The sequence below is a fragment of the Lycium barbarum genome, chromosome 8 (assembly GCF_019175385.1).
Source record: "Lycium barbarum isolate Lr01 chromosome 8, ASM1917538v2, whole genome shotgun sequence".
NCBI classification, from domain to species: Eukaryota; Viridiplantae; Streptophyta; class Magnoliopsida; order Solanales; family Solanaceae; genus Lycium; species Lycium barbarum.
This window is the reverse complement of record NC_083344.1, coordinates 5453214-5477659: the sequence shown is the minus strand read 5'-3', so window position 1 is coordinate 5477659 and position 24446 is coordinate 5453214. Positions and strand designations below refer to the sequence as shown.

Below are 24446 nucleotides of genomic sequence, written 5' to 3'. Positions count from 1 at the left end.
TTTTGACCCAAATTTGTAATGGAGGATATTTTTAGCTCTTTTCTCAAAGTAGAGGGGCATTTTTTACCCTTTTTCCAAAAAAAATTTAAAAACTTGGTCAAACGCCTCAACTTTTTAAAATACGCATTTAAAAAAAAAACATGTTTGGCTTCTCAGTGCTTCGGAGTTTACTTATGTATCCTTGTCGATGTTTGTGTTTCCTGATTACTAACATAAACTAATGAGAAAACAACCACAACAATAACAAGGTTGTCATTCGACACCATTTCATCAAAAAAAAAAAAAAAATCATTCCATATACGATAAATATGTGAATACTTTTCCTTTTTCTAAAATTAAACTTAATGTGTATATATACACAATATGTTGACATCATACGAAAATAACGCTAAGTACAAACATTATGGACATGATTACATGAAGTAAATTCCTGTGATCTCTACAACCCCAAATCCGAAACTTACACGAGTTGAATTGTGATAATAGATTGACACTGTCCGACACAAGAAGCAAGAGTAGTTCCTTATGGTGAAACTGAAAGAACCATTTTTCTTTTTCCGTCTATATCCTACTTATATCACGGCCAAAGATTAAGGTTGTCAACCAGTTGACTAAAACATATAACTTATTCCTCCGGCTCACTACACGAGTCAGATACGCTGAACGCCAAACAAAAAAACTCGTGAATCCTGCAAGAGATACACCTTTTGATTCCTGTACCATATGAACATAGTTAAAAAATGTTAAAGTAGATTCAGAATTAAGGTGAGGAATGAGAAACATGAAAACTGAACAACCTGAGACATAAACAACTACATGGATAATCAAACTCGCCAGAGAAGGCAATGTACAAATAAAGAATTTGTTTTGACATGGAATGAATATGTCCATATATCTCTAACTCATACTTACAAAATGATGAAATATGTAATAGTCAATGAAATGGATAAAAGTCACAAATCTTGCTATCAAATTTCAAATAGGTAAGCTAACACGTTAATTAGATAAGGAACATAGGTAAAACATTATGGCCCAACGGTCAATATAACGGGAAAAATTGCAGCAATTTGCACCGTATGTCCTTTTGGAGACCACTCCTTATTTTTATTTTTCCTATTAGCCTAGTGGGCTAAATATTGTCTTTAGAGATAATTGGATGATTTTTCTTCTTGCGGACGAATTTAACTCACTAGGCTAATGGAGATGGAATTTAATAGTAGCCTAAAAAGGCCATTTGTGTAAATCCCTAAAACCCATGAGAGTTCAGAGTTTAAATTCTAGCAGAATAAAAAAATATTGAACTAGTTTCTTTCCATGTATTTAAGTCTTGATGGATAGAGTTACTCGATATTTATGCTGGTGGAAGATAACAAGTACTCTAGTATAGTCAAGGTACGCTCAAACTCACTCAGACACCACTATAATATAGATAGAAAAATGAGGAAACCTTGCTCTCCCTGAGGTCCACAAGGGCCTTGTATCTGCCAATAGTAGCCATGCTTCCCAAATGTTTATACACAAATGGATCTCCTAAGTCCATGTTTTGTGCAGAATTGGCATGCCCTCCACTTTCTTTACCCACCCTGTTCAACAAACTTGCCAGATATTTTCCTTGCCTCTCTGCAACCTGATCAAACACACCAAACATCCCGGCATTATTTAGAGACATTTACCTTAAAAAGTTGTGACTCAAACACACAGGAGCGAAGCCACCATTGTGGTTTCGGGTTGATGGAACCTAGTAGCTTGGGCTCAAAACCTTATATTTGTGTTAAATATTTATTTAATATGTATAATTAATCTATTTAGAACTCAATAAGTAAAATAAATTGTGATTCAGAACCAATAAATTGAAAACCTTGGCTCCGCCTCCACAAACACAAGTATGACAAAACAATGAAAAGATATTCAACATCAATCACAAATACCCAAAAGAACAATTACACAAAGAGCTAAACTACATAAGTTGTTAGTACTTATTTGACAGCCATTGTCATTCATACGTTGTTCGGATCCAATGCCTTTTTTTTTTTTTGGGTCCTCCAAATATTATGCATATTTTGGAAGACACGACAAAGGATTGACGGCATTTTTGGAGGATCCGAGCAACATAGCTTCATTGCATCGCACAATTAAAATGTAGGACATGACATGTTCCCCCATGAATACTAATTGTATAAACAAATGACATAGAATCTTTAATATCTAATGCTGCTAGCCTGAGGAGAATTTGATATTATTGGTGAATATATGGTGCAGAGAACTAGAAGATAACAGCATCACATTCGAAACCAGTTTTTTGAATTTAGAACATTGCCCCAATGTTTAGAGTTTAAAGCGAAACATCATATGAATACTATGTCAAATTCTTGCATTATCCTTGTAACTTACTTGGGCCAAAGCTGGAAGAACTTGTCTGCCTGTGCTTTCAAGAAAACCACTGCAATCACCAATTGAGTATACATCTTGTACTGATGGGACGCGCAACCATTCATCAATCCCAATCCTATAATTTATGGAGAGTCATCAGTAAATCACCAAAGCTAATGATTGAAACAATAGACACAAGCTAAGATCGGCTGTCGTGCAGTTGTTGTGCCCTTGCTTTGATATACGAAATTAGCACTTCAGTCACAAAGTTAGTTGATTAGCCTTTCATTCACAAAGTTAGTTAATTAGTTAGGAAAAATGCCAAGTCAGCAGTTGGTTAGAAATTAGTTAGAGGTTAGCTGTCCATTAGTTGGCAACAGTTATGCAACTTGACTGAATTGTAATGCATATATACATTGTAATCGTTTCTACAAAGATCATCTATTGAAATATACATTTACAGTTTCTATACAATTCTATCTCATCTTCTTCTCTCATCCATACACCATAGCTAAGAAACTCGAGCTTCCTCTGTTGAGCTCCTGTCTTGGCCTTGAATTGTTCGAGTCATCCTTAGATTCCTACAATTCTCCTAACATGCTTCTTGTAGTATAGTATCAAAGTGATTCTTTTTCTGTTCCTATATTATGATCAATTAGTAGAAAAAAGTATTTGTGCCTCTTATCGTTAGCTCGGGTAGTCCCAATTTCTGGTGTTCTGGTCACCTATCAATGGCTCCATAAATACGAGGAATTGACTATTGAATAATAGGAAGCGGGTTAGTCCACTAAAATTCCCCGCCTGTATGTTTGTTTTTCGTTGGGGAAAAAGGTATCCTTTTCAATAAATTAATAAGCTCCGGGCGAAGCCCCCTTCTGATAAGGTAATAAATGAAACTAATATCATGAATATCCTTCGTCATTATGTTAGAGCTTCAGTATCTTTATCTATTATTCAATAACTAGTACTAGAACCAGCAGATATATTAAAGAATATTAATGATATCGAATTGTGATGTAGTTTGTTTAAGCACCATTAGATCATATTACTTTAACACAATTTCAATCTATTCTATTGCCCTTTTTCAGACACAACACCTTGTCATCAAAGGGGCATTCTTCAAAGCAGGACCATATTACTTGGAGAAACCATTTATTATACAGTCAGACCTCTGTATAACAAATGGCCAAGTTTTGGAATCGGTTTTTCATGTTATGTTATGTTATATGATCTCGCTATAGCAGCAAAAAACAACCCGGACAAATTACGCCGTTATAGAGAGATTTGACTATATTTATTCATGATCACAGTGTGAACATTATGTTTATTCTAGTTCATTCTCATAAGGCCAATGAATCTTAAGAAGTTAATTAAGAAATTGTGGAGTGAAATCTCTACTTACCTCCCTTTAGCTTTAGGTATATCCAGTGAGTTAACGAAAGGTGAAGGGCCAACACCAGTAGACCAAACTAACAGACCATAGGGTACATCTGTGCCATCACTAAGAATTATCTTCTCAGGTTGCACATCTTGGACGAGCCCTCGTACAAGACGAACTCCTGACTGAAAACTGACAAATTAATAACAATAGGATCCAAAAGTTCAATGAGGATAAGATATAGAATACACTGACAAATTATGAAATAAGACGACCAAAGGTGGATTAAAGGATACACAGACCAAAAAAAGTACTCAGTAGCCAGATACTTCAAAATGAGAATTTACAAGTTCCAAACCATCTTATGGTGATCACTCTGCAACTTACAAAATTTATGGCAGTAGTCCACATTTTTGCTGTTGCAATGGTGCTACTAATTACTACCGGGAGGCTCAGACAAAAAAACCAGTAATTTTGAACAATGCTTCTTTGCTAATTATGAGGTTTGAGGACCAATATCTCATGTTCTGAAATACAGTGGAAAAATGATTAGGCCGCAATCATCACAAGAAACTTATATGGACATGAAGATTCCTTTCTCTTCCCCGACACTAAACAAATGGAACTCTGGCTTCACTTGTCATAGCAAGACCACACCTCTATATGCTTTCCCTATAGCTTAGATGAACCTCTTTCCGCATGTTCTCTAGAGTTCAAGAACAGATTCTTGCCTATGGCTTATTTGTCCATTAAGTCAGTTTTCTGCTAAAGGCTGCATGAGAAGCATCTATATTGTGATACAAAAGAGGAAGAACAATGTTACATCTCGAAAATTCTCGCGTCGTTTGCGTTGTGAGTAAACTAACGTAAGCTCGGAGAGGTCATGGAACCCTTATAAGGTTAAGGAATACTCTTAACAAGTGTTAAACAAGTGTCTAAAGGTTCCGGGATCAAGCAAATCGAAGAAAATAAGTTTGTCAAAAATTTGAGAAAATTTGGCAGAATTTTGGACAGAAATTTTGGGTCAACTTTAGAGAGGTATATCTCCTAGAAGACGAAGAGTTACGGAATTCATAACCGATGTAAACTGAAGTTCAGCGAGTCTTCTTTCTAATGCAACAAACCATTCGTCGATATCACATCGGAGTAGAAAGTTATGGACGTTTCAAAATTGGCTGGCAGAGGCTCTTCGCGAACGCGAATGCCAAATTTGGAGTCGGTTCCACTGACTTTCAAGGGGTATAAATACCCCCATCAACCCTATTTTTTCATCATTCAACATCCTCATGAGTTCTAGAAACCTCCTAACACATCCCCTAAGCACTTATAGCCCTATTGATCAAGAATTCAACAAGATTACGCTAAACTAGTTCTTGAAAAGCGTTTGTTCTTGCTTCTACGTGATGTTGTGATGAGTTTGGTCTTGAAGCAAGTTGTGTGAGTTGAATTTCTTCAAGTACAAGGTATTTTTTTCATCTTGTCTCTTATGTTAAGTTAATTTGAAGGTTTAGCAAGTCTTAGAATTGAAAATAGTTATGGAGAAAAGGTCATAAAGGGTTGTGTTGTAGTTGTTGAGTTTATGGACTGTTTTGAGCATGTTATGGCTGTGTTGTTGAGCCAATTCCCATGTATATGGATAATATCTAATGTTGTTGATGTTGATGAGATTGTGCTCATTAATTTGGAAGAAAGGAAGTGTATATAGTTGTACATTGGTATACTTTGGGTTGTTTGGTGTATATTCTTTGTATGGGCAGTGAAAGGAGTATTTAAGGACTTTTGTAAACTTGATATTGTTATTGTGGGTTGTTGTATATGTTGAGGTGATTGGAGAGTAAGGGGAAATGCTGCCCAAATTTCGTTAGCTTACTTAATAGCTTGGTTTGACCTCATAAGCATTTCACCGAATTAACCTTGGTGCGAATTATCTTGAATGTAGATTTGCAAATTCGGAAGGATAAGCATTAAGTAGTGTAACACCCCGCATTTTAGGACTGAGTTTAAGCTCATATCATTAGAGTTCTAGTGGAAACATGGAAGGTTTGAACGTTTTGCGAAAATGGTTGATAGGCCTATTTCGGGCAGCGATAACTCCTTGATCGGTTTGGAATTTTGGAAGGTACTATCAATGAAGTTGTAGTATGTAGAAATACCTTTCTAACGATATAAGGATCAAGCCAATCAGAGATCGGAACAAGGAGATATGATCGTCTCAATATGGCTAATAGTAAGGCACTTGAAATCCTATAGAATCGGCTATGTTTTTGATACGTCTGACTTCCAGTAAAATTTCATGAAAATCCGTTGGGAATTTGAGAAAACTTCCTTGATGAAAGTTGTAGCCCTTTGAAATAGATGTCCAACGGTATCTTACGGGGGCCAAACGGACATCTGTGCAAAGAGTTATGCCCATTTTACTGAAGCATGTTCGCTGGAAACTCTGCCAGCGTAACGGCGACGTTACGGGCCGTATTTCGTGTTACGGTCCGTAACAGTGGACCGTAACGTCCCGAAAATTTCCAGAACCTCACTGGAAATTTTCACCAAGTTACGGTACCAAGTTACGGTCCGTATCTCGTGTTACGGGACCGTAACAGTGACCGTATCTTGGTCCGTATATACGTTTCGGGTCACCTGACTTCGGGAGGCCATAACCCTATCATAACTTGGGAATTTGGGAAAACTCAAAGAACGAAAGTTGTAGATAATTGAAAAACCTTTCCAACCATAGGTTGTGGGTTCACAGGAGACGTCGGGATAAGGAGATATGGATGTTTTAAGACAGCAAGGTCCCAACCCGTTTTCAAGTTGGGTCAACCCATTTTCCCCTTGGTATATAAAGAAAATATTACCCTAACAACCCATTTTTCCTCCAAAACTCAGATTTTAGAGAGAGGAAGTGAGAGAGAAGGGAAATTAGAGAGAGAAAGTAGAAAATCAACCAAGTTTAAGGCCCCGAATCCCAAAGCTCGTGAAGGAAAAAGTGTAGTACAAGTCGTTGTCGTCATTTTAAGCCCAAGATCGGACTTGGGGGTGTTGATTTCGTGATTACTACTCTTGAAAGGTAATATTTCTACTCCCTAATCCTTTATGGTTTTGAATTGATGAATTCTTGGGAGAATAATAATTGGGTTGTTGAAGAGAATTATATGAACTATGCTAGGATTGTTGGATTGTTGATGTGGGATTGTTGGATTCATATGTGTGATGAAGAATGATGTTAATTACACCTAATTGAGATTGTAGATTTGGCTAGAAGTAAAAGAATGGGGGATTTGGTGAAGAAAACACCATTAATGAGGGTCATAGAGCTTCATGCCCACTAAGTGTTTGATAAAATGCTTAGATGAACAAAACATGGATATTGTTGCTAATATAGAATCCCTATGACTTGTATGCTATAGATTGAAGTTGAAGGGGGTGAAGGACATTGTGATACGCCCAAAAGCGGAAGGTTAAGGTATGTAGAACATCCATCCACATGTGGGAACTTCTATGTTCTTCCCCATGATCCGTTTAGTAAATTCTATGAAGTTCAACTCCTAGGGCATTAAACCCAATGTATTGGTAGCCCGTAATTATGTATGTATGTATGTACATGAATTCCATATATATGTTCGTTATTGTGTTCCTAAACCTCCATTTCGGACATTAGGAATCCTAGCTTAATCCATGAATCATGAATTCTCCCTCATGTGTTCTCATGATGTTTATATGAAATTGTAAAATGTTATTTTACAAATTACAAGCATGTTTTCAAGTCAGCTACAAACGTATGATTATGCATTATGGTATTTCTCATGATCAAGTTTACAAGTTATTTCATGAAAATAAGTTTACAAGTCCTTTCGTGAAATCATGATTTCAAGACAAGTACAAGTTAATTCACGAAAGTCATGGGCTTCTTAGCCAACTATATTATTTTCATGTTCGGGAGTTGTAATAATACCGAGAAGGCTCAGATAGCCTGAAACTACGTATGCCAACGTAGGATAAGAATCGCTCCGCCCAGTAGGACGATTCCTTTATATGTTCCCCATTGAGGGATTTGGATCCATTCATGTTATGTTCATGTCTCGTGCCCCGGCAAGGTACGAGATGGCTTAGCTGATCGGGCAGAGATCAGACTCCACGCTCCTCCCCGTGGTGGTTTATGTCGGTATTACAGATTATTACAGATTATTACAGATTACTACAGACTATCTCATGCTTCCAGTACTCAGTTTCAGTTTTAAATTTCATGATTTTGTACTCATGCTCATGCTCATGTTCATGTCCAAGTTTTCAGTTTCAGTTCTTACTATGTTATTCCATGTTCCATGTTGTTTCTTCCGGTTGCTTTACATACCAGTACATTCAATGTGCTGACGTCCCCTTTTTATTGCCCGGGGGCCTGCATTTCACGATGCAGGTACTGATATACAGGACGACACATCTGCTCAGTAGGACAACATTCGTATCAGCTTATTTGTGAGCCCCATCTCATTCGGGGTTTAGTCAACTTTTATCTTATGATTAGTTATGCATCTAAAGGTATGCTGGGGGCCTTGTCCCAGTAAGTATGTTTTTCAGTCAGACTCATGATAGAGGTTTCATAGACTAGAACAGACAGTTATGTCATGTCAGATAATCGAAGTCGCATAGCCATTTTGGCTCACTCATGTTTAAACAAGTACTTTATTAAGTATTATGACTTATTATGTTTTATAAAGGCTCATCATGCATTCACGTTATATTCCGCTTATGTTATGCATCATGATGATTCAACAAGTCATGTGGTTCGCTCGGTCACATGTAGTCAGGCACCGAGTGCCGTGTTACGTCCAGGCCATGGTTCGGGGCGTGACAAGTAGCTAAGGAGACGACAAGGTATGTTAAGGCTAACCCTTTTTTTTCTTAAGGCATGATTCCTTTGTAGTGAACCGACACGCAATATCCATAATATTCTTATTCCTAAAAATATGCTAGAAACTCATGATTCTCAAGGTTCTAATGATATTATTGATAAGTGTTCTCCATGATGATGATGATTCCATTTCTAGAGATACCAAAGCTTAAAGTTTTTGATGTCATTATGATATTATTGAGCTTGTTTCATGATTATTGATTTTATTCATTGTTGTTGATCTTACCTTATGGTAATTGTTCTTTCAAGGTGAGATATAGCGATGATGATGATTCCATAATGATAATCGGAGGTTACCGACCTTACGTCACTCCGATAGAGTTATAGCTTTTACTGGCCTCTCATACATGCTTTATATATATGTATGTATTTTCTCACACCGAGCCGTGCTATAGTCGGCTGGGTACGACACCTATTGTGCACACCACAACAGTGGGCAGGTTATGATGATACCCGGGATACGGGATGCCCCGGACGCGGGATGATATATGGATTGGGCTGCACGCTCCGCAGCACTAACATTTATGGATCGGGTTGCACGTTCCGCAGCACTAACACTTATATTATATATGTATGAAAATATTTTTTTTAAAAGTTAAGCATGCATGACATCCGCCTTAAGAGGCATTCAGAGGTACAGGTTGATCTTTCTTATCTTATGTTATCTCCATATTTTCATTATGTTGTTATCCGCGTCTTACATACTCAGTACATTATTCGTACTGATCTCCTTTTGTTTGGGGACGCTGCGTTCATGCCCGCAGGCAGACAGGGAGACGGTTCAGACTCATAGGCTGCCTTTTCAGCGGATGTACTGAGGCACTCCACTTGTTCCGGAGTTGCAGCCCAGTTGGTATGATCCTTTGTGTACAAATGGGTACGGAGGGATCCTGTCCCGTCCTTATTATGTTGTGTACTCCAGTATAGGCTCGTAGACAGATATGCACAGTTGGATGTCCTAGGGTCATTTCGGTTTATATCTCAATCGTATCATTATTAGGGATAGTCTTGCCGGCATATATACTTGGTTTCAGCTTGATGATGTTTATGTATATCTTTTGGGATGGTGTCCCTTATCGTTGATGATATTTATAAGTTAGCAAGATGGCCCACTCAGGTATGATTATATGATGAGATGCATGTATGTTCTGTGGTGCTCGGTAGGCTAGCTCCGAGCGCCGTCATGGCCCTCTGGTTGGGTCGTGACAGACAATTAAGCATTCATGCTACTATTGGCACCCAAAACTAATACAACTGTAAATCCAACTTTAGCTGGTTATTATGATCTGATTACAAAAGCATCTCAATCCGACTACTAGAGTGTGCACTCTGTGGCAAAGCACCTATGTAGTTATATATCCTTTAACATATATAGCACAATAACAGATTTTGATCAGTATCTCACCTTAGTCAACTGTTTGGTTGCATATACGCGTAAACGATCATCAAAGGAGGACAATATCTCATTTGCCTATCAATTAAGGACACAGAGCTTAATCAGATATAAGTGGAACTCTTTTCTATCAAAAAACAATTCATGTAGAAGTTTCTTTTATAGAAACTGAGACAAGCTTGCCTCAATCAACGTGACGCGAATATAGTCTTTGACATGAGAATATCTTTGATGAACATCCTTCAGGATAAAGTCACTAAGTTCACCACTGAACTCAACTCCTGTAGGACCACCTCCAACTACAACACAGTGTAAGAGTCGACGCTTTTCTTCCTCGCTAACTCCTGCCTCATCCATGACCAAAAGAAAGAAGAAATCAGTGCATAATATATGTCAGGTGCCACATTGTTCAGATTAATTCTCACTTAAATTCATTCAATATAACATTAAAGTCACAAAACTACTTTTTGTCACAACAAAGTAACCAAACTGAATTGCTCCGAAAAATACAAATGACCGGAATTTACTAATGCAAAGCCTCATGTGGCAAGCGAAAGTGAGAATTCAGTCCAGAATATACTTTAGATATCACATTGTTTGGGTTAATTTTCATGTCTGATCACTTTACTTCATCCAATATAACAGTAAAGTCACAAAACTACTTTTTGTCACAGTAAAATAACCAAACTATGTTTGAATTGCTCAGGAAATACAAATAACAGGAATTTACTAATTCAAAGCCTCACGTGGCAAGTGAAAATTAGAAATCAGTTCAGAATATACGTTAATATCACATTGTTCGTATTAATTTTCACATCATCACTTAAATTCGTCCGCTATAATAGTAAAGTCACAAAACTACTTTTTGTCACAATAAAGTGACCAAAAATATGTGTGAATTGCTCAAAAATACAAATGCCACGTCACTTGCCACATGAGGCATGCATTGCATCTGTAAATTCCGATTATTTGCATTTTTTGAGCAATTCAAACATAGTTTGGTTACTTTACTGTGATCAACAAATAGTTAGTATGAGTTTACTGTTATAACATGTGAAGTTCAGTGATCATACATGACATTAACCTTATATTGTTCTTATAAGAATCTCTAAATGAAAACCACATATACCGGGGACATCAGACAACATGAGATTCAGAAGTAGTTTCCTCCGTATTTCCTGAGCATGGTAAACTTCGCGAAGGAAAGTAGCGTGCTCGTTTACACCCTTAATTCCAAATGTCAAAGCTTGTGCTCCAGAAGCAATGACTAACTTGTCATATGAAACATTGAAGTTCCATGGCTCCAAGGTTTCAACTCCCTCTGTCACAGTTTGGCATTGTACCTACAAATACCCACAAATTGCTAAAGAAACAGTGCGGAAGAATCTAAAGTGTAAAATTGAATTTAGGCCCACAAGCCGTATTAGGACATTTCGAAATGTTTGACACAATTCCACTTGTAAATTTATTTGATACAACTTTTACAACTTTCAAGAATTCAAATTCATTTAACTATTCAAAATTTAAACTGCAACACAATCTCCTTAAACTAACTTTGCAACTAGTACTATTTTAACTTTTTTTCTTCACTCGCCAATACAGTAAGTAAGTTAAATTATTTTTTTTAAGTTCCATAGTCATAAAATCTAATAAGACTCATTCTAATACTTGAGTTCAAGTAGCTCCTAGTTCTAAGTAATACTATGGATCGTCTTGAAGCTCAGTAGCTAAAGCGTATTTGCGTGTTAAAGGGGTATGTAAATTTAGGCTACCAAGCGGAACCACCCCTTTCAACTCGCAATTTGTGCTCTCCTATGGTGCGTGCAATTGTAGGAAGCTTTATTAGCTGCGAATGCAGTTCCCCGTCGGTAAGACTGATAATGCCCTGCTGATTTCATCAGCCATTATAGGTGGAACAATCCAAACTCTCGACATATTATAGAAAATGATACAAGCCTTTATGAACAACTCAAGGAACTCATAAATACCGACATATATAGTCAAAACTCTCTATGACAACATCATTTGTCCCAATATTGTTTGGCTGCTATATCAAAATGTTGTTACAGACTACCAGGGGCGGAGCTAGCATAGTACTCGGGGGTTCGGCCGAACCTAGTAACTTTAGTCTAAATCCTGCATTTGTCTAGATTTTTTTTTTTTTTGAATATGTATAAATTATCTATTTAGAACCCAGTAACTTAAACGAATTAGAATCTCGAACCCACAAACTTCTAATCCTGGCTCCGCCTCTGCAGACTACATATACTATAACATAACATGAAAGACCGGTTCCACAAAAAACATAATTTTATATTGAAATGTTGTTATAGAGGATGACTGTTATACAGAGGTCTGACTTAACGTAAAAAGAGGGACACAAATAAATAAGAGCAAAATAGGCATACCATATGATTATCAAAATCAATGCCATTGCAATTAGCAAGGAAGAAATAAGAACTTGGTTCTCTTGAAATAGCAGGTTGAATCCTCCCAATAGGTTCAGCAACAGACCTAAACTCAAGAGTGCCAACACAAGTAGAAGCCAATAATGGAGTGAACACCATATGGTTCCTAGGTGACACACACACAACATCATAAATGTTGGTGTCAATGTCCTTCATAAGCCTACAACCAGCCCATCCAGAGCCTAGCACAACCACTCTTGGTTTTTGGTCATTTTTTGTTGGTTCCAAACCAGCAACAGCATGATGATTAGTACCATTATTATTAGTAGAGTAGTCTTTAGTGAATTGTAGAAATTGGATAAGTGAAGATGAGGCTAATGGGGTTATAAATTTGTAATTAGATGATGATTGGTTTGAAAGGGTAGTGGAGATTTTGATGAGGTTCTTGAACCATGGCATAGTGTTAAGAATCTGTGTAGTTTTACTTGCTCACTCCAATGTATGGAAGTGTTATGTTAACCTGCTCATGAAATGAATAATAGTGTTTCAGTATTTCCAAATACTAATTTAGCTATATCAGTATTCGTAAATACTATATATCTTTGCGAGAAACAAGTTTAGCCTCTATATATTGATAATATCAGATCACGTAAATAGTAATACAAGTAACCGTTCATAAAAAGAGAGATTAGTACGTAATCTAAAATGCAAAACAGGCTAGCTGCTCCAAAAAATAAAATACAATGTGAGTTTAAAAAAAATATATTATTAAATGTATATAAGTTAAATCCTCAAATATTATTGAAATATTAAGAAAATTGTGAGAGGAGCACTTCAAGTTCAAGTGAAATAACAATAGTTCTCATTCTCAAATTCAACCTTTTTCAAGCTAAATTTTATGTCCAAACCTATCTTCAACTTTCAAACATGGGCGCATCTAGATAGGAAGGGGGTTCAACTAAATTCCCTTCATTAAAAATTTACACTACAAAAATAAAGTAAAAATAATTACTATATAAACTGTTGAATCACTTTAACATTAGGGAGAATTCAAGTGAAGTGGTAAAGGGGGTTCAAAATTTGCTTTTGATCGCATGTCCAAATTCTACGTGAGACATACTGACATTATAAAAAAAAATTGGATCCCCTTACATAAATAATTTACGAAACAATAAACTTATCACTTGGGGTGTTCATAAACTTTTATAATTAATATGTTTACTAGTACTAGCTTTAATTGGTGACTTCTGATTTTGAAGTTCAAATTTAGTACAAAGTAAATTCTAGTAAGGGATAGAGAATAGGTGGCTAAGTTCAGTCAGCATATATACCGCAAGTGGAAGATCAGGTGGGGGCCATGAACATATCAGCTTGTCCCAACATTTTAGATAAGGAGTACAATTGTGCATGAGGTGTGGTACCTTTGTGGATTGAATTTTTTTCAATAATTTAACATTACGAAACATTTTAACTGAGATGATTTTTTTGTAATGTAAGGCTGGTCTAGAGGTATGTATACAGATTGCAGGAATTCAGTAGCTTTTATGTATATTCTGTATTTACTATAAAAATCTTTTAAATATCTATAAATATTTAACTGTGATGAACTCATTATTATAATATCAACTTAAAAGAAACTTCGAAGTAAACATGCAAATTCAGCAGCGAATTTAGTAATTATTCGACTAAATTCGTTTGTGGAGTAATACCTTTTTAGTAATTATTCGACCCAAATCCGTTAGTATATTAGTAACAAATTACTAACGAATTTGTAACTGCTTTGTTATTCAAAATTTAGCAACAGATTTCTAACGGAATACCAACTAAAATTTTACTAACTAAATAATTTAGTTGGTAAATATGGCGAGAAAAAATGGCGCCTAATCTAGCAACTTTTTACCAACAGATTACCAACTGAAAAATTACCAACAAACACCTTGCGTTGGTAATATTACCAACGGAATATATATTGGTAGGTAAATATGGCAGAAAAATGGGGAATATAGTTTATTAACAATTTACCAACGAATTACTAACTAAGTAATTACCAACGATTATTAATCCATTGATAAAATTTACCAACCAATCCATCTTTGGTTGGTGATTTTACATACAAATGTCAAATCAATTAATAATTACTACCACCTGAGATCAAATTTGTTGGTAAATTACAAACTGATATTGAAACAGTTGGTAAATTAACAATTGGAGCTAAAACAGTTGGTAAATCGAGAAATGCTAAATCAATTGATATTTTTGACAAATTTAGCATTTGGTGATAACTTTAATGATGGATTCTAAATCAATTGATGTTCGACCGATAAAGAATTTAGTGGTTAATTTATATTTACTTATCTAGTTTTTATTGTACAATACGTTCACGAATATTATTACTAATTCGTCAAATCGAATGGTACTTACCATGATTCGTTCTTTAATTCTTTTATTAAAGAAAAAAATAATACCTAGATACCAGTAATTTATTTCTTTTGCAACATGCCAATATTGACACTAATGATATGTAAATATTTCAAAACAACTATTCAGTCTAGAGTTTCTAAAGCTCATCGTAAGGCTCATTAGAAAACCCGTTATCAAAATTTCAAATAATTTATTTTAGCTATGTTAATAGTTCTACATTATTGATTAATAGAGAAGAAAATTGATTTACCAATGAATCGCTAAATGCTATGGTTCTTACATATAATTTCTGAATTTATTCAGAAGTAATATACAAAAACATGCACCTCTCTTTTCTAGTTATTATGGAAAAGGAAACAACTGATTGGTTCAGCCTATGCTTGAAATAAACAACTTGCACACACTCCTTTGTAAAGAAAAAACACAAAGCACTAACACTTAAATTTATTGTTAAAATTACCGGTATTAAAGTCCTGGAATTTTGATAGACAGTCAACGGCCCACAGAAATGAAAGAATTGATTGCGTTTTTCATGTGACATCATCTTATAAATAGCTAAAAATTCGAGTTGAGTTCTTTTTATAGCATCTCACCCCTCTTTTTATTTTTTATTTTTGAAATTGGGTCAAAAAATTTAAAGATATTCCGGTAAATCAGTTATATATTATGAACTAATGACTAGCTCTTTTATTGGTTATTGGACCATTAAAAAGAGTTTTCCTTGGAATATAAATGGAAATGATAGAAGTGAGTCTGTATACTAATTCATCATCCACAAATAAGCCCTTCATGTAGGTTCTTTTCTCAAATAACAATTACTTGAAGAGGAAATCATAATAGAATTTGAAAAAGCAAATGACAATAAGTCGAAGACAGTAAAATATAAAAAATATATTTATTTTCATATTTCTAAGCTAAGATTAAACAAAAGTCTTCGAAAATAAAAGTAGTAATACTACAATCAGTTCATAAATTGTTAAAGCTTCCATAAAACTAGACTAAGCAATAGAGTACCTCATATTTTTCCCGTTGCCTCAGGTTGTCTCGCGATACCCTCTACTGCTTAACCTTCAACAGTCCATTGATCAACTCTAGGTCCAATAGAAGCAAGTATAAATCAGTGGATTCATTAAAAGTTCCTTGTACAAAAAGAAATAGTTAATTGATGATAACAATCGACCAACGAAGACTTAACTATTTCCTCGCTAGGATTCATGAATGAAGAACTTCAGATTGAAGTCTGAATTGTTAGAGCTACTTCGATATATATATAACTTTTTAGCCACATAGTCGTCGTGAACCCATATGTATTTCGTTCTTCTATTCTTTGGTTTGAATTGTTAGTTAAATTATTTGATTGATTTCATGTATTTATTCATTCAATTCACATGTGTAAGGGGTCGAAAGGACTTCTAGTTCATTTGAATCCCCTAGGATAGTAGGAAAAAAGAAATATATTTTTATTTCATTTCGTATATAACTAGAACTAGTCGATATCTAATGTCACACTCAAACATTACAAGTGAACAAATATGAATCCTTTTTTTTACAAACTACATTTAATTTTTTTGAGTCACAGTCTCAAGGCTTGTTCGAGTATAGACATGCTGAAATATGAAGACGAGACTTCAATTTGTAGATTGATTTTATTGCACCAAGTTCTTTTGACCAATAGTCTAAATACCAAAGTGGTCCCTTAATAATAGCTTCTAATGTAAAATCAAGAGATCCTTTCACGTCGAACGAGCATCTTGTTCCTGATTTTGTGCCCTTTTTCTGTTATCCCAAAATCTTTCGACTTTGCGTGTCTGGAATGGAGAATTCACATCTCATCAAATGAGTTTCCAAAATGACGAGGTGCTTGATTCTTTCGAAACTAGACTCAGAGGACTACATCATGTCAAAAGTAAAAGCAAAACTCTTTCTAGATCAGCTAGAATTAAGTTTTGATGTTTATCTACACGTTTGGCCCGTCAAGCTCACAACTTTGCATACTCTCGACCGAAAAATCATATCTCAATATAGGAGCCTTAAATCAAGAGCGATTGATTTTTGTAGAAACTAGACATCCGGGACTGCAACATATCAAAACAAAATTCAAAATCCTTCTATATTGGCTGAAATTAATTGTTGAAGTTGATCTACACGTCTGCCATGTTGATTTCACAGCTCTGCACTCTCGTAAAAATAAATTATTTTGTTTGCTATGAGAAATAAATTAAATAGTTGACCCATTCAATGTGAAAATTAAAATACGTAGTGTAGTGTTTTTACATGGTTGATTTAATAATACTAAGTATTTTAATTAGGTGTTCGTCTTTGCATATTCAGACGACAACCAATGATTATAATTTTTTGTATTAATATTAATTTCATCGTACATCCCAACTTTAAAAAATTAGCTATAGACTTTTTTTTGGACTTAATTTTCATTTTTAGTTCAAAAATATAATTTAGTGCAGTTAAAATACTAAGTGCAATTAAAATTTTACTATTCTTGTATAATAATTTAATAACCAAGAATCCATGTATAAGTCATTTTACTAGTTACCAGTAATATAATATGAGAATCAAAAAAAAAAAATTACAAAAAAGAGCTCCAAATCAGAAACGAAAGAAGTCAAAGTGTCCACAGGAAAAGGGAAAATTAAGAAGAAGCAGAGAAAAAAAAATGCCGCCTAAACTCTCCACCTCCAAAATTATAGAGACCCTCGCGCCATTATTTCAGTTTCTGCCCATGTTCACGATGCCAGCAGTGGCAGAGCCACATTATGCCGAGGGTGTTCATCCGAACTCCCTCGGTGGAAAAAAATACTTTTTTTACAAGGTTAAAATTATTTTTTATGTATATATAGTAGATGTTGAACCCCTTAGGCTTCTTCGTATGTTTACTTTTTTTATATTTTGAACCCCTCGGCGGAAATCCTGGCTCTGCCACTGGATTCCAGTACCTTTATGTAAATCCTCAAGCTATACTATCCCACAATCTACCTGTCACTCTTGGATTCTCAGCATGGGCGGAGCCAGCCCTCTGGGTGGGGGTTCGGCCGAACCCAATAACTTTTGTCCGAATCATATATTTGTATTAGAATTTTTGTCAAATATGTATAAATTATTAATTAAAAATCCAGTAACATTTAATAATTAGAATCCCGAACCCACAAGCTCTGAATCCTGGCTCCGCCTCTGATTCTCAGTTCCACATTCCTTTCGTAGTCTTTATCAATCTTATTTTCCTCTTTTTTGTTTGAATCCATCCGTCCATAGTGTATCTTCGGATGTGCTTTATTTGTTTGGTTAATATTTAGGATTTATTTAATTTGTGTTGATGGTTCTAGATTAAAAAAGATAGAATATATGGCCCCTTGATAAGGAGAATCATCTAAGACGGTTGTTAAGTAGGTTCGGGAGTTCTGTTACCTGTTACATAAAACTTAATTTCTCGTTTTTTTTTCCCCCTAGTTCCTTGTTTAAAAACACAAAGACCATTTTCCGAAAAGCAGAGGAACATTAGACCTTTTTTGGGTGGAAACATTTGTCTTACTGCTTAATTGTATATTGCACCCTTTTTTTACTATCCAAAGATTTCATAAATTACTCTTCTCCAATCATCAGAAAAGAAGTTTTAAAAAGAAAATGAGTTCAAATCGTCAATGGATGTACAAAAGGTTAACTAAAGGTCTGGATAATCCAAAATTCATACGGGGCGCAGAGCAATTTATTGAGTTCAAAATAAATCACCCGCAATATAAAGTTGTAGATATCAACAATAGAAGGAAATTTAAAAAGTATAAACTTAAGAGACCGGGATGATGATTCAGACGATGAGGTAGAATTTCATGACAATTCTAGATTAAATATGGATGAAGATGATGATAATGAGGATGAAGAGGCATATTATGCAAGTGCAGTAGAGTTAAAGTGCTCTAATCTCTTCAAATAGAAGAGTTAAAATTACTTAAACATAGTCTATAAGTTGTTTTAACTATTGAATTTTATATTTCTTACTGACAAAGTTCTATTTTAGATCTCGTCGATTTTACATTTCTTTGTGACCAATTTAAGTATTTGTATTTAATAGTTTGTTTGTTTGAACGATTATCCCTTGCTCTTATTTTTATGAGAGAAGTAGCTGATTCTGGAACTACATGAAGGGCAAACATATCCCGGTATCTATTTGGGAAAGCTAGAAGCCTCACTGGGAGACGGAGAAATTTAAAGCCAAATCCGCACAATGTTCAAAAAATTGACTAAGCGAGAAAGGTGGCGAAGGATCTGGCCCCTCATGCCATACGGGAGGCTCTAAAACTCACCGAGAACATGCAAAACTACTGGTATATTGATTTTTATTTAGCTAAATCATAATTTCTTTAAAGCTACTCCTTGTGTATTAAACGTGGTAAATGTGATTTCAATTTTAGGCCAAACAACTAGGAAGACCACCTCATCCACATGAGCTTCTAAAGAAGACACATCTCAAGGCTAACAATGAGTTTGTGGACCAGAAGTCTACAAGCACATATGTAAGTGACGTAAGCATTGCTCATTATATTTCTAGATTTGTGTTTAGTTTTTTCGCGTATATCATCCCTCATGTTTACTCCAAGTCTGATCAGGAAACTACAAAAAATGAAATGAAATGTATGATAATGAATTCAGTTACCAAAAGGGACTTAGGTTACCATATTTTGAAGAATTGTCAATTCTTTTACCAACAACTTTCATAAATCAAACAAGGAATACTTAAATCTAGGCATGCACTCAAACCAGGGCGGATGCAGTAAGAGGCCAGGGGCGGATGCAGTAAGAGGCCAGGGTATTCCGAACACCTTGGACAAAAAATTACAGTGTATATTTAGGGTAAATTTTTTGTGTTCATGTACATATATTAACTTTTGAACACCCTGAATATATATTATAATGTATATTTAGGTCCAGTTATTTTTCCGAACACCCTGAGTGAAAATCCTGAATCCGCCACTGCTCAAGACACCAACCGTTGCCACTTTATCAGGAACAAATACCTCTTGTTTCGTCAAACAGAAAAGATCCAGTGTCTTATTTCCAAGTATATACTCCTTTCAATTGACTCATGCAATTTTTTATCCAAAACAAAAATATCAGGAAGCTAGAATAGTAAAAAAAAAGTATCAAAATCAACTTTTTTAATGGATTATCAACATCTAGGGTTAGACGGTCCTCTTCCATACAAATTTACAACTCAGTTACCTCCTTTACAAGTCCCTTCTCAGCACATCATGTTATAACTTTCTTCCATGAGACCAGATTCTTAGGAGGCATTTATCGACCAACATCCACACCATATCATAGCCTCTGCCTTGTAGTAACTTGAGATCATCAAAGCTTTAATCTTAGCTGCACAACCATTTAATCTACCACCATGCCCTTAAAATTATAATTCTGGCATAAGAAATGAATTCAATAGGAAATAGCAGATACTTTTTTCTTAATATTTAGAAGACATTCTATTTTAGTTAAAATGCAATAGAAAATTACCACCTTCCAAGTACATACTTAACTGCACCAGATAAGTGCTTGCACTTTATAATTCATTTCGTCACTAATTAAAAGAAACAACAATATCTCAAGAAAAGGTGACAAGAAAAACAATCAATAATTATGCAGGACAAAAGCCGAACAGTTTGGATGGATTCATATTTACTGGTGGAAGCACTTTCGGCTGACAAGACCAAGCTCTTTGGCAATATAATTAGACTAAGAAAATAATACTATTTGTATCCATATCCTGCTGAAAACTTGGCACATTTTTGTACAGTGTTTATTTTTTAAAACTGTTCGAACGTTTCATTTTTATTGTTTCATTATTTTCTTCAATAGTTCTTGAATCCTGACTAAGATTAGTGGTGACTCTTATTTTTGTTGAGTAAAATACTGTCTGCTACTTGATTCAGTGTTTGTTCTTAATAATGTGAAACAAGATAATGTATACGGTAAAAACCGGATGAGAGGCAAACCGGTGGAGCGAGGGGACCGACTGATCTGCCTTCTTCGTCATTGGACGACCAAGCCCGGTGACCCGAGCATTCGTGGCAGTTAGTCCGTACAGCTGTTGTCCGAGTAGCCGTTGGTCTGTGTGGCCGTTACACGCGAGCCACGTGCCAGTAGCGTCCTGTCATAGTCAACTACCCACTATGCGTGTTTCAGACGGCGCCGTCAGTCTAATCCCACCAAATCCGTGCAGAGTTGTCCTTATTACTCTTATTTTATTAATTCATATTGTATGAAACCCATGGAGGTCACACTATAAATGGGGCATATCCCACTCCTTTGTAAGGGTTGACTCCTTTACTTTCCAAGAACATTTATAATAAAAGAGTTCATGCATACAATCTCTCTTTCAATATCTGATTCGGCCGAGGCCATTTGTTTACATTTATATTGTGTTTATTCCATCAATTATCCCACATTGTTTATAAACGTTTGTATTCATAGCAAATCGTCATCATTAGCCATTTTATTGAGGAACTCTCACATATACATTTTCCCTATCTAACATACATCAAGATCCAAGCACATATCCTATACCCACTTATAAATTTAATTGATTATCCGATTTCGGGGTAAACAGTTTGGCGCCCACCGTGGGGCTAGGATAATAGTGGTTTTTTAATCTTGATTTCTGTCATATTCATCAAAATCAAAAGCATCCCCCGTCCGTTCCCGCAAAAACAGACCAAATGGCTGGCATCGAACAATCTGGTCACGTCAACAACGCCGAGATTGTGGCAGAAAATGAAGGCAGCGAACCACGGGCATTGCCGAACCCCGCTGATCCGAACCCCGTTGATTCGAGGGAGAGCCTCAATCGGCAAAATACCGTGGAGCAGGAGAATGCCGCCCTACCGGCCACTGACCCTCTAAATACTCACAATTCTGTTACTTTGTCCCGAAACCAGGGCCGGAAAGAACCGGACACACCGGGTGACAATGTTAACTTACGTCTAATTTTCGAAATGCTGCAGGAACAAAGAGCGACAATAGCCGAGCAAGGACTCGCGATCGCCCGGTTGCAAAGCGGAAAGGAGGGAACAGAGCCGGAGAGGACAAAGGGTACTACCGAAAACAGAAGGGATGAGGCACGAGTGGTCGAGAGCAACGGCTCCGGAGCTGGTTCTTCCACCGAGGTTCTGAAGATGCTCGAGACTTTGGTAAAACGGGTAGACTCGACCGAAAAAAGGGTCGAGACATACAATTCCCGAGTGGACCAGATCCCGGGGGCTCCGCCATTGCTGAAGGGGCCAAACTCGAAAAGGTACATCCAAAGGCCTTTTCCTCCGAGCGCGGCTCCGAAACTGATCCCAAAAAGGTTCAGAATGCTGGACATACGGAAATATGACGGCACAACGGACCCACACGAGCACGTGACCTCATATACTTGTGCCGTAAAAGGCAATGACATGGAGGAAGATGAAATCGAGTCAGTGTTGAAAGGAGCGTTGACATGGTACGATCATCTGCCCGAGCATTCGATCACTTCCTTCGAAATGCTCGCCGATGCCTTCGTGAAAGCTCATGCCGGTGCCAGAAAGGTACAGGCCCGAAAGGCGGAAATTTTCCGCATAGCCCAAAGGGACAACGAGTTGCTCCGAGAATTTGTGAACCGGTTCCAAAGAGAACGAATGGAGCTCCCTCCGGTACCCGAAGAATGGGCCGCACAGGCTTTCACGAAGGGGCTCAATGTTCGAAGCTCGACGGCTTCGTTCAAGTTAAAAGCGAACCTGTTGGAGTACGAGGCCGTGACATGGGCTGATGTCCACAACAGATATGAGTCGAAGATTCGGGTGGAAGATGATCAATTTGAGTTTCCCCCGGGGTCGGTTAGTACAAGGAGGAATTTTGAAAGACCAAAAAAGAGGAATGAAATGAAGACCGAATCGTCGAAGGAAAGAGATCAGCCATATTCCCATTATGAGAAGCTAAATCTTAGGACGGAGAAATCGAGGGATAGCCCGAGCCACTTCTCCGGACGGGGAAACAAGCGGACCGAGCGCCCGTCGAACAGTCGGGGTCTCTCGTTCAGGAGCGATGCCGGAAGCTCCGCTGGCACCAAGGACTTACCGAAGATATCAGAATACAACTTCAACGTCAACACGTCAGGCCTAGTCTCGGCCATTGGTCGTGTTCCGGACGTGAGATGGCCAAAACCTCTAAGGTCGGACCCGGGCCAGCGGGACCCGAGAATGGTGTGTGAATATCACGGAACCCATGGTCATAAAACCGAGGACTATTGCGAGTTGAGAGAAGAGGTAGCCCGGTTACTAACGAACGGTCATCTCCGAGATCTGCTGAGCGAGCGGGCCAAAAGTCATTACAAGGAAAGGGAGGCGCATCGAAGGACCGAGCCGGTGGAACCCCAGCATACAATCAACATGATAGTTGGGAGTGTCGATGCCCCTCGGGGGCCGGTAATGAAACGGACAAAGATTTCTATTGTTCGGGAAAAATGCACCCGAGATCACTTATCCGGGGGCTCTATTTCCTTCGGTGATGAGGACGCAGAGGGCATCCTTCAGTCGCACAATGATGCGTTGGTAATTTCTATACTTATCTTTAAAACTAAGGTTAAACGAGTTTTGATTGACCCAGGTAGCTCGGCCAACATCATCCGGTGGAGAGTGGTCGAACAGCTAGGGCTGCTTGATCAGGTCGTACCGGCAACCCGGGTACTCAGCAGGTTCAACATGGCAAGCGAAACCACAAAATGGGAGATCTCATTGCCCGTAAATGTCGATGGCACCATTCAACAAACTCTGTTCTACGTGATCGAAGGGGACATGAAGTATAATGCATTACTGGGCAGACCCTGGATACATAGCATGAGGGCAGTACCTTCAACGCTGCATCAGTTGCTGAAATTCCCCACCCCGGAGGGGGTGAAAACCATCCGAGGTGAGCAGCCCGCAGCAAAGGAAATGTTCGCATTAAAGGAGGCGGTGCCCTGGCCCAAGGAGCCGGCTCAGGAAGAAAAAGGTATAACCGGGGGGGGGGAGGTCCCCCAATAGCAATCAAAGAATACCGGGCCAGATTCAGTGCATGAAGAGGATGATTTCGGGGTACCCAGATCTTTTGTCATGCCGGATGACTCGGACGCGACCAAGTCGACCGTAGAGGAGCTGGAGCAGGTCATCCTGTTCGAGTACTTACCGGACAAAAAGGTATACCTGGGCACGGGGCTTACCCCGGAGCTCAGGCGCAAATTAATTGAGTTTCTTTGAGCTAACGCCAATTGCTTTGCATGGTCGCATATAGATATGACAGGTATATCACCGGAAATGGCATCTCACAAGCTCAGCTTGGACGGGAATTTTCCCCCGGTTAAGTAAAAAAAAAGGCCCATGGTGGAGCCAAAACACGCCTTCGTAAAAGACGAGGTAACAAATCTTTTAAAAATAGGTTCATCCGGGAGGTGAAGTACCCGGATTGGCTTGCCAACGTAGTGGTGGTGCCCAAAAAAGGTAATAAATTTCGAATGTGTATTGATTATAAGGATTTAAACAAGGCATGCCCGAAGGATTCATTTCCATTACC

At 37.3% G+C, this 24446-nt stretch overlaps 1 protein-coding gene across 1 annotated transcript; it reads right to left on the bottom strand.

The window, feature by feature from the left end:
- Positions 1–300: 300 nt before the first annotated feature.
- On the bottom strand, positions 301–13124 carry LOC132605800 (internal alternative NAD(P)H-ubiquinone oxidoreductase A1, mitochondrial). The gene is made up of 8 exons (XM_060319041.1): positions 12456–13124; positions 11177–11390; positions 10231–10391; positions 10060–10125; positions 3773–3933; positions 2392–2506; positions 1448–1627; positions 301–714 (listed from the first exon to the last, which is right to left on the bottom strand). The coding sequence occupies exons 1-8, from the start codon at positions 12912–12914 to the stop codon at positions 562–564; spliced, it is 1509 nt and encodes a 502-aa protein (XP_060175024.1). The 5' UTR covers positions 12915–13124; the 3' UTR covers positions 301–561.
- Between the last annotated feature and the right edge of the window lie 11322 nt (positions 13125–24446).

What these genes read in the sequence shown, in the direction of transcription:
- LOC132605800 (XM_060319041.1), bottom strand. Translation starts at nt 12,914, where the DNA reads ATGCCATGGTTCAAGAACCTCATCAAAATCTCCACTACCCTTTCAAAC. An exon ending in TTCGCGTCACGTTGATTGAG is followed by an intron (nt 10,126 to 10,230) that starts GCAAGCTTGTCT and finishes CTTAATTGATAG; the next exon opens with GCAAATGAGATATTGTCCTC. An exon ending in TGGACCTCAGGGAGAGCAAG is followed by an intron (nt 715 to 1,447) that starts GTTTCCTCATTT and finishes CATATGGTACAG; the next exon opens with GAATCAAAAGGTGTATCTCT.